This window comes from Crinia signifera, chromosome 6 (genome assembly GCF_055691185.1).
Source record: "Crinia signifera chromosome 6, ASM5569118v1, whole genome shotgun sequence".
Lineage (NCBI taxonomy): Eukaryota > Metazoa > Chordata > Amphibia > Anura > Myobatrachidae > Crinia > Crinia signifera.
This window is the reverse complement of record NC_139222.1, coordinates 277,754,833-277,769,717: the sequence shown is the minus strand read 5'-3', so window position 1 is coordinate 277,769,717 and position 14,885 is coordinate 277,754,833. Positions and strand designations below refer to the sequence as shown.

General features: G+C 49.2%; 1 protein-coding gene across 2 annotated transcripts in view; it reads left to right on the top strand.

Annotated features, from left to right (window-relative positions):
- Nucleotides 1-12,336, top strand: part of CLSTN3 (calsyntenin 3) — a 49,844-nt gene extending 37,508 nt beyond the window's left edge. For both annotated transcript variants that reach the window (XM_083149715.1, XM_083149714.1), the window contains exons 14-19: nucleotides 217-443; nucleotides 547-711; nucleotides 795-940; nucleotides 10,205-10,337; nucleotides 10,421-10,614; nucleotides 11,476-12,336. In XM_083149715.1, the coding sequence (XP_083005841.1) occupies nucleotides 217-443; nucleotides 547-711; nucleotides 795-940; nucleotides 10,205-10,337; nucleotides 10,421-10,614; nucleotides 11,476-11,559 (949 nt within the window). In that variant the 3' untranslated portion in view covers nucleotides 11,560-12,336. The remainder of the gene's footprint in view (nucleotides 1-216; nucleotides 444-546; nucleotides 712-794; nucleotides 941-10,204; nucleotides 10,338-10,420; nucleotides 10,615-11,475) is intronic.
- The last annotated feature ends 2,549 nt before the right edge of the window (nucleotides 12,337-14,885 follow it).

Here is a 14,885-nt window from a genome sequence, read left to right as displayed (position 1 = left end):
CCCACAGGTAGCTGTAGAAAAGATGGCGTCCTAACCTGTCCGAGGTCACTGGTTGGTGTGGGTTACACCAGCTTCTTACACAGTGATGAGGCTTCCACAAGTGTGTCCAACCGTTACGATGTTGAGTCACTTGCAGCTTTTCCGTACATATAGGAGAATAAGGCCTCATCCCGAGAAAGCTCAATGATCCCAATGACTTGTTGTCTTGTTGCCTAGGTGTCTCAGCGATGAAGGATGTCTCATGGTACCAGATCTAGATGGCTACCTGGTGGTTCTTCAGCCCGATGCCCCTCAAGTCCAACTGACAGGGTCCCCCCGATCTGCGCACCCAATAACCGACTTCCAGGGGACCCAAGGCGTCCCTATCTTTCCCGACCTGAGGATCACTTGCACGGTTTCCCATTCTCTAACGCCCAACAAGCTGGAAAGAGCTCCAAGATCAGGTTGCCACCTGGAATGATTGCCATATCTTCTGTCTCCTGTATAGTGCCCGATTACGTGTCCACTTGCCGCACTGTCCCTGAGTTTCTTATCCGTGTCCCCTAGATGTGCAGTCCCCTGATGGGATAGAGTGCTCCTTGGAGAGGTGTGAGATTGGCGTGGTGGGAGAGGACCTGAACTTGGAGTACGAGAGCCTGGCCTTGGATGTCTCTTCCGCGTGGCAGCAGGGACTGGAGACCGAGAACAGCTCCCGCAGCCTACGGATCACCGGTAACGAGTCTTCCTAACCACATTGCATCTATTTCTACCACGGGTCCCTCAGCTTGTACTGATCTCTGTGTCTCCTGTCTCAGGCGTGCAGAACGTGGCCGTCTACGAAGACATACTGCGCAGTGTCAGCTACCGCGCAGGGGTCAAAGCGTCATTATACGCCCGGAAATTTCATGTGTACTGCAGTGAGATGAACGGGAGGTATATAAGCAACCAACTTTATACTGAGGTAGGTACAAACTTTTTAAAAAAAATTTTGGTACGTCTGCGGTTTTCTCAAAACTCCCATTAAATGGGCGGTTTCCACCCCCGGACGCCTACTTCCTGTCAATCACTTTGCGAACGCCCAGCGATTAGAAAATCGCAGATCTGTCTGTGCAAATGTGAGTAGCTCTGAGGATTTCCCTAATCTGCGACTGAGACGGGCTGAACAAGCCCGCCGCTGACATCACAGACCCTCCTTAAAACGCTTGAGCACGCCTGCATTTTTTTTAAGACACACCCAGAAAACATCCGATTTCCACCCCCAAGTACCGACTTCCTGTCCGTGAAGCTCCGCCCACATTGCGTTCACAATCCAATCGCATTCTCTGTCGCTAATTCCCCTCGCGCATGTGCAGTGTGAATGGCACGCATGCTCAGTCGTTTGCGATTTCTCTAATTAGCGATACATGCGGAATTAGGCCCCAAGCACGAGTAAAGGAGATTGGGATAAGTATAGTATATTTCTATCTATATGTATAATAACACTGTACAGGTTGTGTCTGTATATAGAATCTGATGTGTGCAGAATACTTCTAGGGGAACAGAAATATATGCTGATACTGTAGGTCGAAATGGGTAAGGTCAACGGGGTCAGAACATCGACACAAGCATTAGGTCTACAATGGGAAAGTTGACAGGTAAAAAGGTTGACATGAGGTTCTCCCATTTTTTTTGTCCCGAATGTCGACACAGTTGACATGGACACTGTCTAAGTCAGGGGTGGCCAAACCGGTCCTCAAGATCTACCAACTGTCCACGTTTTCCAGGTTACCCAGCTGGTGCACAGCTGTAGTCATTACTGTCACATTTCCCAGACTCCCTAGCTGGTGCACAGCTGTAGTCATTACTGTCACATTTCCCAGACTCCCTAGCTGGTGCACAGCTGTATTCATTACTAACTGTCACACTTCCCAGACTCCCTAGCTGGTGCACAGCTGTATTCATTACTAACTGTCACACTTCCCAGACTCCCTAGCTGGTGCACAGCTGTATTCATTACTAACTGTCACACTTCCCAGACTCCCTAGCTGGTGCACAGCTAGGGAGTCTGTCACATTTCCCAGACTCCCTAGCGGCTGCACAGCTGTAGTCATTACTAACTGTCACATTTCCCAGACTCCCTAGCGGCTGCACAGCTGTAGTCATTACTAACTGTCACATTTTCAAACCTGCTGCAGTCATTCCTACTATAGATCCACAGGTTGCCTGGAAAACATGCACCGTTGGTAGATCTTGAGGACAGGTTTGGCCACCCCTGGTCTAAGTGTACTATATCCCCTCGCAACGCTCGCTGCGAACCTTACCCATGTCGGCCTATTTCAGGTGTCGACCTAATGACGGTACACCCATTACCCCATGTGATGGGTATAACACTGTCTCTATGCAGCAGAGTAATAGGATGATTGGAATATACGATCCCACCATCTGGTGATCTCTGCTTAGGCCGGAGCCGGACAGACTGTCCCTGAGCTCAGTAATTATCACGTAACATAATTCAATTTATTGATTGCGGGTCACGCGCTCTGCCACTGCCAGGGGCAGGTGATGAAGGTCAGCAGGACAGTGTGTGTGTGGGTGTGTGGGGGGTAATCTGCCCCACTCCTATAATACCGTTTAGTTAACCCCTTGGGTGGTGGGTTTTGCTGGTTTGTCCTGCCCCAGCAAAACCCACCACGTGAAGTTGGAAGACCCCCCCCCCCCCACCTCTGTTCCGGCGTTAGTACGCTGGAGCTTCCCTGCAGCCACTGTCCAGTGTCCCCGCTGCCTTAGCCGGCGCCTGTCACATTTAGCAGTGACGTTGGCTGCAGGCTGGGGGATGATCGCGGCGGCTCGGGAGGACTCGGGTGCCTGAGCGCTCCCGAGTCCCCCCGAGCCGCGCCGACCATACCCGAGCCTGCCGCCGACGTCACTGTAAAATGAGTGACGGCGGGCGGGTCAGGGCAGGGAGCTCCGGTGCACCGATTGCCGGAGCAAAGGCTGGGGGGGACAGAAAGGATGTGACGGAGGGGGGGGGGCTTTAGAGGTGCAAATTTCCGGGCATACCACTCAAGGGGTTAAGGTGACAGTTTCCAAAGGTTAAGGTTATCCAGGCTTGAGCACATATGGTTAAATTAAATTAAAAAGACATCAAGAAAACCTGACCTGTCAGGGGTAAATGAACTAAAAGCTTCTAAAATTGCTAAAGCTGCTGCCCATACAACCAATCAGATTCTGGAATCATTTCTCTGATGCATCCTAGAAAATCATAGACAGGATGTGATCGGTTGCTATGGGCAACATCACCACTTTTCATTTTTAGAAGCTTCAGGACCATGTTGGGGAACACTGCTGTAAGTGACCGATTTTTGTTGAAGAGGACCCGGCTGGGCGTTAGCAGGTTTCGGAAGGTTTCTCATTGCCAGAGTTCTCATTATGGGGGATATTCAATTAGCCACTGTAATTATCTGTGTGCTAATTGAACCCCTGGCAATGTCCAATTACTCCCGCAGTGCAGCTCGGAGATGGTACTTAGCGTGTAGTTATTCCGGAACTGAAAAGAATTGCGCAATAAGTTACCCATTTTCGGGTCTGGGGGGGACCCCCACTGTCCCCCGGATCGCGGCATTAAAATGCCGCAATCCTCGGGTCTCAGAGGAGGGGGCGGAGCTAAAATGATACAATCGCGTCATTTTAGCCCCGTCCCCTCCACTGAGATCCCTGAATTTGTTTGGTTTAACAGCATGGGGCGGGGTTTAGTGATGTCACGCTTAAGCCCCGCCCCCTGAGCGGCTACTGAATCTCTCCTCTCCGGGCTTCTCCCGGAGAGGAGAATAAGTTATTCTGTTCCTGTGCAGGGTAAATACTGTCTGCTTTATTTTTACACCACTTTGAAGTAAAACCCCACCCAAATCTAATTCTCTCTGCACATGTTACATCTGCCCCCCTGCAGTGCACATGGTTTTGTCCAGCTAAGAAGGATTTTTGTCAGAAAAAGTGAACTAGAATAACCCCCAAAGACTTGAGGCTGTAATTGCCGCCAATGGTGCATCAATAAAGTATTGAGCAAAGGCTGTGAATACTTATGTACATGGGATTTCTTAGATTTTTTTATTTCAAATACATTTGCAGAAATCTCCACAAAAACTTTTTTTAATGTTGTCATTATGGGGTATCGTGTGTTGAATTTTGAGGGAAAAAATGATTCATTCCATTTTGGAATAAGGCCATAATATAACAAAATGTGGAGAAAGTGAAGCACTGTGAATACTTCCCAGATGCACTATATGTCGACATAGAGACAAGAAAAACGTGAAAAACTTGTGTTGACCATGTAAATGTTCACCGTTAGCTTAGGTCGACCTTCTGTCACTGTCGACCACATTCCCCTTCAACATGACCCATTCCATTAGGTACAGAATGCTCTGTTTCTGGACTTCCCTGCCAGTGGCAGTTGCAGAGGTGGGGCTGCACCACTGTCCAAGATTCAAAAAGGGGAGCCACACCTAATGCCACCTCAAACATCACTGTCCTGGACTCACTGACAGTTGATGTGACCCCCCACCCCCTCTTTGAATTTTGGACTGTGCTGGAGTCCCACCTCTGTAACTGCCACTAGCAGGGAAGTCCAGGAACAGAGCATTTTGTACCTAATGGAATGGGTCATGTTGGAGGGTATTAGTTGTGACTAAACAGCTAGTTGCATAGGCCTGAGTTGCCCCTTTGGGGTTATCCTGCCCACAAAACCAGAAAATAGTCATTACTGGCAGATGTATTCTGTACAGGAGAGTTTAATTCATCATACTACAGACAAATGGAAGTGAATAGGTGACGGGGTATTGTACCATGCGAGGTGCTCAGAGGCAGCAAGTCCCTGGAAAGGACATAAAAACGCTGGCAGTACGTCCTCGCTGCGGGGCGATGGTGCCAGCACGTCCATAACATATCACATATGAAGTGATCCAGAACCATTAAGAGCACCGGTATTGAACGAGTCTGGGATCCAAACAGACTGAGGTGCCTGGGAGATGACATGGGACAGAGCTGGACTCTCCATCTCAAATAATTGAACAGAATTCATTGCACAAAGACAATCATCTGGTTTCAAAATCCCACCACGCAGGACGAGTACAGTTACTTGGCCCGGAACGCAGGCGCTGATCCAGCTACAGGATTTTGCCTATCCTGCCAAAGAGATCTTGGCTGGATGTACTGAGCTTCGGTGCAGAGCCCCAGTCTGTCGTCTCACAATGTCCCCGTGTTATAGGCCGTGTATATGATACCAGAGAAGGCTTTTCTCACACCCGGCTACATTTCATGGGGTTGTTATTATGTTATTAGCGTCTATGTCCTTTCTCACGGAGACATTCCCATTGTCCGGCAATAAGCGCAATATCAGTTTATTGTTTTGTGAAGACGCTGTATTGCGTAGAAGCTGGTAACAATACGCGATTGTGTTTCACCGAAAGTTCCTTATTGCCTGATCAGAGTCCGATTAGGTGGATTTAGAATGCGGCTCTGCTTTCGCAATGTAATTCCTGAGGTAAAATTGCATCCAACGCTCATCAGCTTGTAGGTGGCTCATTATCTAACAGGGTGGGGAAAGTTCTGGTCAGAGTAGGGCCACAAGCGATACGCAGTGGAGGTGCCCGGTGCAAGGCAACCTGTCCAGTGGTGTCGCTAGGTGCCGCGGTGCCCGGAGCAAGGCGATGTTTCGCCTAACATTATACCGCACACCGTAATGCCCATTGCATATTTTAGCAAACTTTGGAATACTCATTACACATAAAGCCACACATGATGCCTATTACATACTATATAACAAACCGTAATGCCCATTACATACTATATAACAATCCTTAATGCCCATTACATACTATATAACAAACCGCAATGCCCATTACAGGGATGCAGTTACGATCCCGGCGGTCGGGATCCCGGCGTTCAGAATCCCGACGCCGGAATCCCGACCGCCGAAATGACGACACATTCTCCCTCCTGGGGTGTCCACGACATCCCTGGAGGGAGAATAAATTAGTGTGCCAAGCGTAGCGAGGCACCGGGCCCGCTGCGTGGCGAGCGCAGCGAGCCCGCAAGGGGGGCGATCCACGTCCCCCCCCTTGTCGGCATTTCGGCTGTCGGGATTCCGGCGTCGGGATTCTGAACGCCGGGATCCCGACCGCCGGGATTCAATACTGAATCCCCCATTACATACTATATAACAATCCGTAATGCCCAATACATACTATATAACAAACCGTAATGCCCATTACATATTTGACACATAAGTGCCACTTACCTACATGCTCATTGCTAGGAACTTCATGCTCGATGCCAAGGGGCTTCATGCTCAATGCAAAGGGGGACTGAAATTGCTTAATGCCAAGAGGGACTGAAAAAGCTTGTTGCCAGGGGGGACTAAAATTGCTCGTTGCCAAGGGGGACTAAAATAGCTTGTTGCCAAGGAGGACTAAATAGCTCGTTGCCAAGGGGGACTGCAGCCCACCCGCCCCCCCGCAGGCCGACTGAGCTGCCCTGTCCGCCGTTATTTTCAATTAAGTCTCCCGCTGGACTGCTAGCCAATAGGCGCTCACAGTCCAGCCGCCGTCAATGCTGCTTCTGATCGGCTGCTGGACAGATAGAGCCTATTGGCTAGCCATCCAGCGGGAGACTTAATTGAAAATAGGGGCGGACAAGGCAGCTCAGTCGCCGCCAGGCAGAGCAGGGAGCGGGCGGCACAGCTACCGATGCGCGGCTATGGCTCCCTTTGATCTCTCTGTGCTCGGAGCTGGTGCTCCGCCCTCCCTATGCCCCTGAACACAACACTAAGGTGTTGTGGCGTCACACTGGGCCTGATTCCAGTGCGGTCACAACTTCAATGTTGTCACAACTAAGCGATTATCAGTAAGATTGAGTACGCATTGCGGCCACAGTGTACCAAGGTACCTCTGCAATGCCACTAGCAAGGGAGAAATGAATCGGAGATTGATTGACAGGAAAAGGCCGTTCGGGGGAGGTAATGGAGTGTTTCTGCAACAAAAAAAAAGCAGACTCATCCTGACCATGTTGCTCGAACTTATTCACTGTCCCGGAAGGGTCGGGTAGCTCCTGAAACTCAGGCGTCCCTTCTGGCACCTTGGGGAAGTAGATAAGTCTCCTGGATTGGGTGATGCCCCTACCCCACACAAAGCTACCCACAACAATGGCCTGGCGGTCCAGGGGCAATGATGCTTTGCAATGGTGGTAATTTGGGCATTGTACAGCGGGGAGTGGCTGCAATGATGCGACAGAGCGCTCTAGCCCCGCCCACCATGTAGGATGCCACACCCCGTCCTGCACAGACCTGGCTGATCCCTCCCACAGTAGGTAGCCAGGTCTGTATGTAAGGCGATTCCTTGCAGTTCCGTCCCTGATAGGATCGCTGCTGTGTCGGCACTGTGACCACATCTGCATCAGGCCCACGAAGCTTCTGTAATGTTCAGGTGGGGCAGATGTAACATGTGCAGAGAGAGTTAGATTTGGGTGGGGTGTCTTCAAACTGAAATCTGTAAAAATAAAGCAGCCAGTATTTACATTGCACAAGAAACAAAATAACTCACCCAAATCGAATTCTCTCTGCACGTTACATCTGCCCCACTGCAGCGCAGCATGGTTTTGCCCGTTTTGAGAACAAATTTGTCCTGCGATGAGGTCTGAACTAAGCTGTGTTATTACACGCAGTGCAATGATCTCACCAGGTGGGCGACAGCGATGCGTAGCCCCACTATCACCTGCAAAATAGACTGTTCAGGCAACTTTCACTGTGCTGCACAGTGTAGTGTATTTGGCCTATGGCCAAAACGGCCGTAGTCCAAATTACCCATGGCTTGGCATAGTCAAAATCTCTCTGCCTATGCCCGTGTGTACACCTCTTTAATCCCAATGTAAAATGGCTTCAAAGGAGAGAGCTCCATCTACAGGTTATTTGAAGGTAATGCAAGTTGAATAGTGAAGACTACAGTATGGCTAGAATTAAAATGTCCAACCGTGGCTCGGTCTAACAACCGGAATGTCACCAAGTTTGGAAGGTGGACTTTCTGGGACATGGGAAGAATAAAGAAATTGGCTGAATATGGCGCTGTACAATGTGAAAACAGCGGGAAAATGGACAAACCTCCACCGGGGCAGGGACTGATGTGTATCATGTCAGATATTCTCTGTAAAGTGCTGAGGAACACGAGTGCTCTATATATAAATAACATAATAATAGTAATAAACTGTAATGATGACTTTTATTGCGTCACATAGATGGGGCCTACACGTGTAGCGCCACTGCTGAGCGTTCTGAGCGATGCTGGATCACGCAGGAAGATTGCTCAGCACACAGAGATGTGTCAGCTCTTCCTGACAGCTATTTCTGGGACTCATAGGGGTGCATTTACTAAGATGGGAGTTGTACTGAAGACGGGATGGTTCCCATAGCAACCAATCAGATTCTACTTATTTATTTAGCACCCTCTAGAAGATAATAGATAGAATCTGATTGGTTGCTATGGGAAACATCCCATCTTCAGTGCAACTCCCGTCTTAGTAAATTGACCCCATTGTGACCTCTGAAATTTTACATGAAACACATAAGAGAATATTTTAAACGATATACCCGATAACGAGCCGTCATAGGGCCAGATTCTCTAAGCTTTAAAAGTGATAAACTGGAGAGTGATAAACAGCCGGCCAATCAGCTCCTGTCTGCCATGTCACAGACTGTGTTTGAAAAATGTCAGGCAGGAGTTGATTGGCTGGCTGTTTATCACTCTCCATTTTATCACTTTTGAAGCTTAGAGAATCTGGTCCATAACGATTTATGTTTTTTATTAATTTCATTATATTTCATGTGTTTATGGTCCAGTGTGTACGCACTATAGCATACCTCCCAACGGCCTCGCCTATTGTGGGACCATCTTGGGGGAAGGTCCCGCATCCTGCACGGGGCCAGCTGTGTCCTGCGGTTAGGGGGCAATGGGGATTCCCCCCCATAGGTGGTGTGTGCTTAAGCCAAAAATATAGAGGAGTGGCTTCATGGGGAAGGGGTGTGGCCACAACATAATACAAATTTATATTATGGAGCACAGTTATCTCCAATATTCAAATTACGACAACAGAGTTCCACATACATAAATGCCCCCACAGTGTAGGTACATAAATTTCCCCCACAGTGCAGGTACTCCGCGGACAGAATACACTCTTCCCAGGTGGCGGGTCCAGCGATGTGGGTGCTGCAGCCGCAAATTAGCAAGTTAATATGGCGGCCCAGCACCGGTACTCGAGCCCGTGGGTGCTCATCAATTTCCGTGGGTGCTCGGGCCCTTGAGCACCCACAGAATCGACACCTATGTTCCCCCCTGCTTCTGCTCTGCTGAACACTCTGTGTGCATGAGCACCACGTCTATTCACGGGAGGCAGAGAGACAGGGGACATGGCCAGCAGGTCTCACAGCGCTGGCCATGCCCCCATAGTGACAAAATGGGGCATGGCTTTGCAATCTCAGTCACCCTGTGAAGCCGGCCCTCTCTCCTCATCTGCTTAGCTATCTTTTATGTAGACTAGGGATGGGGAAACTTGGCCTGCCAGCTGTAGCTAAAGTACAAATCCCAGGCATGCTGGGATGCGTAGTTCAAGAACAGCTGGAGGGCCAAGGTTCCCCATCCCTGACTATCTCCATACTCCTTACCATGGCACCTTATCCACCAGTTTCTGTCACCATGATGCTTATTTTAGGTGTAAATTTACTTAAACTTCAACCAATCAACAACCAATCATATTCAGTATTATTTCTAGATTGCATCCTCAAAAATGGCATACAGAATTATTGGTTGCTATGGGCAACAGCAGCTATTTTCATTTTTTTGAACTTTAATAAATGTACTCCTTAGTGCAGGCATGTCCAAACTATGGCCCTCCAGTTGTTGTGAAACTACAAGTCCCATCATGCCTTACCACAGTTTTGCTATTAGGGAATGCTAAAACTATGGCAAGGCATGCTGGGATGTTAGTTTCAGCTGGAGGGCCACAGTTTGGACATGCCTGCCTTAGTGTCCTGTCCCCTGATGCAGCAATGTGTATATACCATGTATTCTTGTTCTGGTCATTGTTTATGTATTGTCAGGCGCTGCAGAACCTTTGTGGCGCCGTATAAATAAACGCTAATGATAATATACTGATGTCGACGTGAATACCTCAGAGTGTTGACAGGCTCTCTCTGCCCTTTCCTCAGGTTGACATCTTACATGGGGTCCATGCCGTCTCTCCCAGTCATCTCCTTGCGGCTCAGCAGTTTGTCCACAACGTGCACCAGGCCCCCGCGGAGTTATCAGGCCACGCGCTGGTGGGCCCCAATCGCAGCTCAGGTTAGTGCAGGCGAAACGCGTGGCCCACCTCCACGGCCAACGCTCAGTGCCTCACACACACTTAGTTTGTCCTCCCTTTGCAGTGTTTCCCGGGGTCGCCATGGTCATCATTGTTGTGTGTATTGGCTTCTTGGCGCTGATTGTTACTCTGGGGTTGTCGAGGGTACACAACGTGCGGCAGCGGGGGGATTCTGAGGGGGCGGAGCTGGAGGCAGCCAACCAACGGGATCCATTCTGGGAGGACTCGGCAATGACCATCACTGTTAACCCAATGGAGGTGAGAAGGCAAATGTTGAAGATCAAATGTACAAAAGTGTGCATGCTACATACACAGCATTACAGATACTTACATAGGAATCATTGGTAAGATGGTATGTTGCTATTGGCTACCAATCAGATTCTATTACCTTCTAGAAGGTACTAAATAAATAAGTAGGAGGATATGGAAAGAGACAACATATGTATATAAATAAAGTGCAGCGCTGGATTTGAGGAGAGAAAAAAGTATTCAAGAGATGATATCTGTAATAAATATATATATATATATATATATGTCCCAACAGTTCCCCGTGGAAGGGGAAAAAACAGCACTCTGGAGACGGATTTAGATGCAAATAAAATGTATTGCTGGTTCGGGAATGTTTCGGGGTGTTATCCCCGTCCTCAGCCCTACCTACAGCGCTATATATATATATATATATATATATATATATATATAGAATGTATGCAATACATTTTTAGATATCTATGGATTTACCAGCATTTTCAAAGGTTTGAAGAAGTTGGTTAATCCAGTGAAATGCGTCGTGTTACCCCAAAACTGACTCTCTCGGACCAACACGTGCTCTTCATTGGACCCGGAACAGACCCCAGGACTTGAAAGTCCATCATTACAGAACCTTTACATCTTCACTCCAGGGACATCCACTACTCCAGGGACATCCACCACTCCAGCATGAGTACATAATCCTTGTAGGATCCTGCAGCTAGTGAGCATTGAGATGACCAAACGGAGCCCATCTGTCCACCATGGGAGGACGTCATTGTAGGAATGGGACTTTGTCGTCGTAACAGGAGAGACCCAACCATCTACTATTTTATAATGCCACCTCTTCCCTCTCTCTTTTCTATCTTCCAGACCCTGCAGTCTCGCGGTTTGGTCCCAGCGGCACAGAAAGCGACCGTCTCTGAGCAGGGGGAGCCGGAGGAGGAGTCACGTTGAGAACCGCCTCTTCCAGCCGTGCAGCTGCGTACTTTTCGCTTACGTGTCATCCCCACCATAGTCTGGCGTGTATGCCACATCCTGACACGACTGTGTGGAGTGTGCCACTTACGAACACACACGCTTGTGCTACATTCTGACACTCTTAAGCGACGAGTGCAACAAATAGACACTCAGCCTGGAGCCGTCCCACCCTGTCTCTCCGTCTCTCTCTTTGGAGGGTGTGTTGCAGCCTGGATGTCTCATTGGGGTGTCACCCACGCCGGCACTCTATCCGGGCTGTGTATCACATCCGTACTCGCCGTCTCTCTATCCGGATGCCTCTCCCCCTCTTCGTCATCATTTCTCAGGGGAAAACTTGCCGCCTTCTCTCCTTCATGCCGTAATTTGTAACCGTCTCACGTGATGTTTCTACATAAGGCCCCCGAGAGGCCGCTGTTCTGTCATCGTCATTTCTAGGGGGTCATCCAGTGTTCCTCTTGCATAAGGGGAGACTTCCCAGCAAAGGAAATTCCCCATCCAAACAAAGGCTGATAATCCACAGACACGAAGGACTAATTTATTCACCGTACACCGATCTGTCTTCTCCGACCGGTACGCACCCCTCCCCCCTTTCCCTTTACAATGTCCTCCCTTCTCTCCTCCCCACCTCGTTTCACGTCTAAGCCCCTGTGATGGGGTTCTCGGAAAAAAGGGGGTCACGACAATGAATGATATAAACACTGATTTCTGGTATAAATATATATAAAACTATATATAAAAAAAATATATAGAGAATCTGCTGGCTCTGACTTGTTTTATCCTGGGGGGTATATATTGGGCTTCCCAAATAATATGGCCAACTGTGCAGAGAGATAAGGAAAAAAAATTAAAGAGGAGATAATTATTAGCAGAGTCATAGATTCAATAGAACACAGGTTCTCAAACTCGGTCCTCAGGACCCCCACAAGGTGCATGTTTTGCAGGTCTCCTCACAGAATCACAGGTGATATAATTAGCTCTACCTGCGGCTCTTTAAAAATGTGTCAGTCAGTAATGAGAGCACCTGCCGGGTGACCTGGAAAATGTGAACTGTGTGGGATCCTGAGGACCGATTTTGAGAGCCCTTGCAACAGAACATTAAAATGTCAGATGATATATATGATATATTATTGTTTTTGCATGCAGGGTAAATACTGGCTGGTTTTCCATGCATGCTGGACAGCTTTAAAGTATTTAAGATTTCAGCTAGGGCACAGCCCTCTGTCACACTGACCGATATTGTTCACGATATCGGCCAGTGACGTCACCCGCCCTCCGCTCCATACATGCTGGCTCGAATGACATTGTCAGATTGAGATGCATGTACAGATGACAGGGGGATTGCTCACATTATGTCACTGTTTTGGTCACATACAGCCCTGTCCTCACTGACCCATCACTCATCTCCTGATATACTCTGTGCTGCTGGAGATCTTGCTCCTCCCACTATATAAATTTCAGTATGTGGCTTCCTGCTGCCTCCATTCCCCTCCTCACATCATGTCACTGCCCCTGCAACATGCAGCCCTGTCCTCACACATCCCTCATCTCCTGATATACTCTGTGCTGCTGGAGATCCTGCTCCTCCCACTATATAACTCTCAGTCTGTGGCTTCCTGCCACCTCCATTCCCCTCCTCACATCATGTCACTGCCCCTGTCACATGCAGCCCTGTCCTCACTGACACATCACTCTTCTCCTGATATACTCTGTACTGCTGGGGACCCTGCTCCTCCCTCTATATAACTGTCTGTGGCTTCCTGCTGCCTCTATCCCCCTCCTCACATCATGTCACTGTCTCCGTCACATGCAGCCCTGTCCTCACTGACACATCACTCATCTCCTGATATACTCTGTGCTGCTGGGGGGACCCTGCTCCTTACACTATATAACTCTCAGTCTGCGGCTTCCTGCTGCCCCCATTCCCCTCCTCACATCATGTCACTGTCTCTGTCACATGCAGCCCTGTCCTCACACATCCCTCATCTCCTGATATACTCTGTGCTGCTGGGGGACCCTGCTCCTCCCACTATATAACTCTCAGTCTGTGGCTTCCTGCTGCCTCCATTCCCCTCCTCACATCATGTCACTGTCCTTGTCACATGCAGCTCTGTCCTCACTGACACATCACTCATCTCCTGATATACTCTGTGCTGCTGGGGACCCTGCTAGCCCACTATATAACTCTCAGTCTGTGGCTTCCTGCTGCCGCCATTCCCCTCCTCACATCATGTCACTGCCCCTGTCACATGCAGCCCTGTCCTCACTGACACATCACTCATCTCCTGATATACTCTGTGCTGCTAGGGACCTTGCTCCTCCCACTATATAACTATCAGTCTGTGGCTTCCTGCTGCCCCCATTCCCCTCCTCACATCATGTCCCTGCCCCTGTCACATGCAGCCCTGTCCTCACTGACACATCACTCATCTCCTGATATACTCTGTGCTGCTGGGGACCCTGCTCCTCCCACTATATAACTCTCAGTCTGTGGCTTCCTGCTGCCTCCATACCCCTCCTCAGATCATGTCACTGCTCCTGTCACATGCAGCTCTGTCCTCACTGACACATCACTCATCTCCTGATATACTCTGTACTGCTGGGGACCCTGCTCCTCCCACTATATAACTCTGTCTGTGGCTTCCTGCTGCCTCCATTCCCCTCCTCACATCATGTCACTGCCCCTGTCACATGCAGCCCTGTCCTCACTGACACATCACTCATCTCCTGATATACTCTGTACTGCTGGGGAGCCTGCTCCTCCCTCTATATAACTCTGTCTGTGGCTTCCTGCTGCCCCCATTCCCCTCCTCACATCATGTCACTGCCCCTGTCACATGCAGCCCTGTCCTCACTGACACATCACTCATCTCCTGATATGCTCTGTGCTGCTGGGAACCCTGCTCCTCCCACTATGTAACTCTGTCTGTGGCTTCCTGCTGACCCCATTCCCCTCCTCACATCATGTCACTGCCCCTGTAACATGCAGCCCTGTTCTCACTGACACATCCATCATCTCCTGATATACTCTGTGCTGCTGGAGATCCTGCTCCTCCCACTATATAACTCTCAGTCTGTGGCTTCCTGCTGCCTTTATTCCCCTCCGCACATCATGTCACTGCCCCTGTCCTCACTGACCCATCACTCATCTCCTGATATACTCTGTGCTTCTGTGGACTCTGCTCCTCCCATTATATAACTCAGCCTGTTGCCTCCATTCCCTTCCTCTTCCGAAACGATATAAAAATGTCCAGTTATTTTTGACAACCGCTTTTATTTACACTGTATTTGCTGTTTCTCTTGAT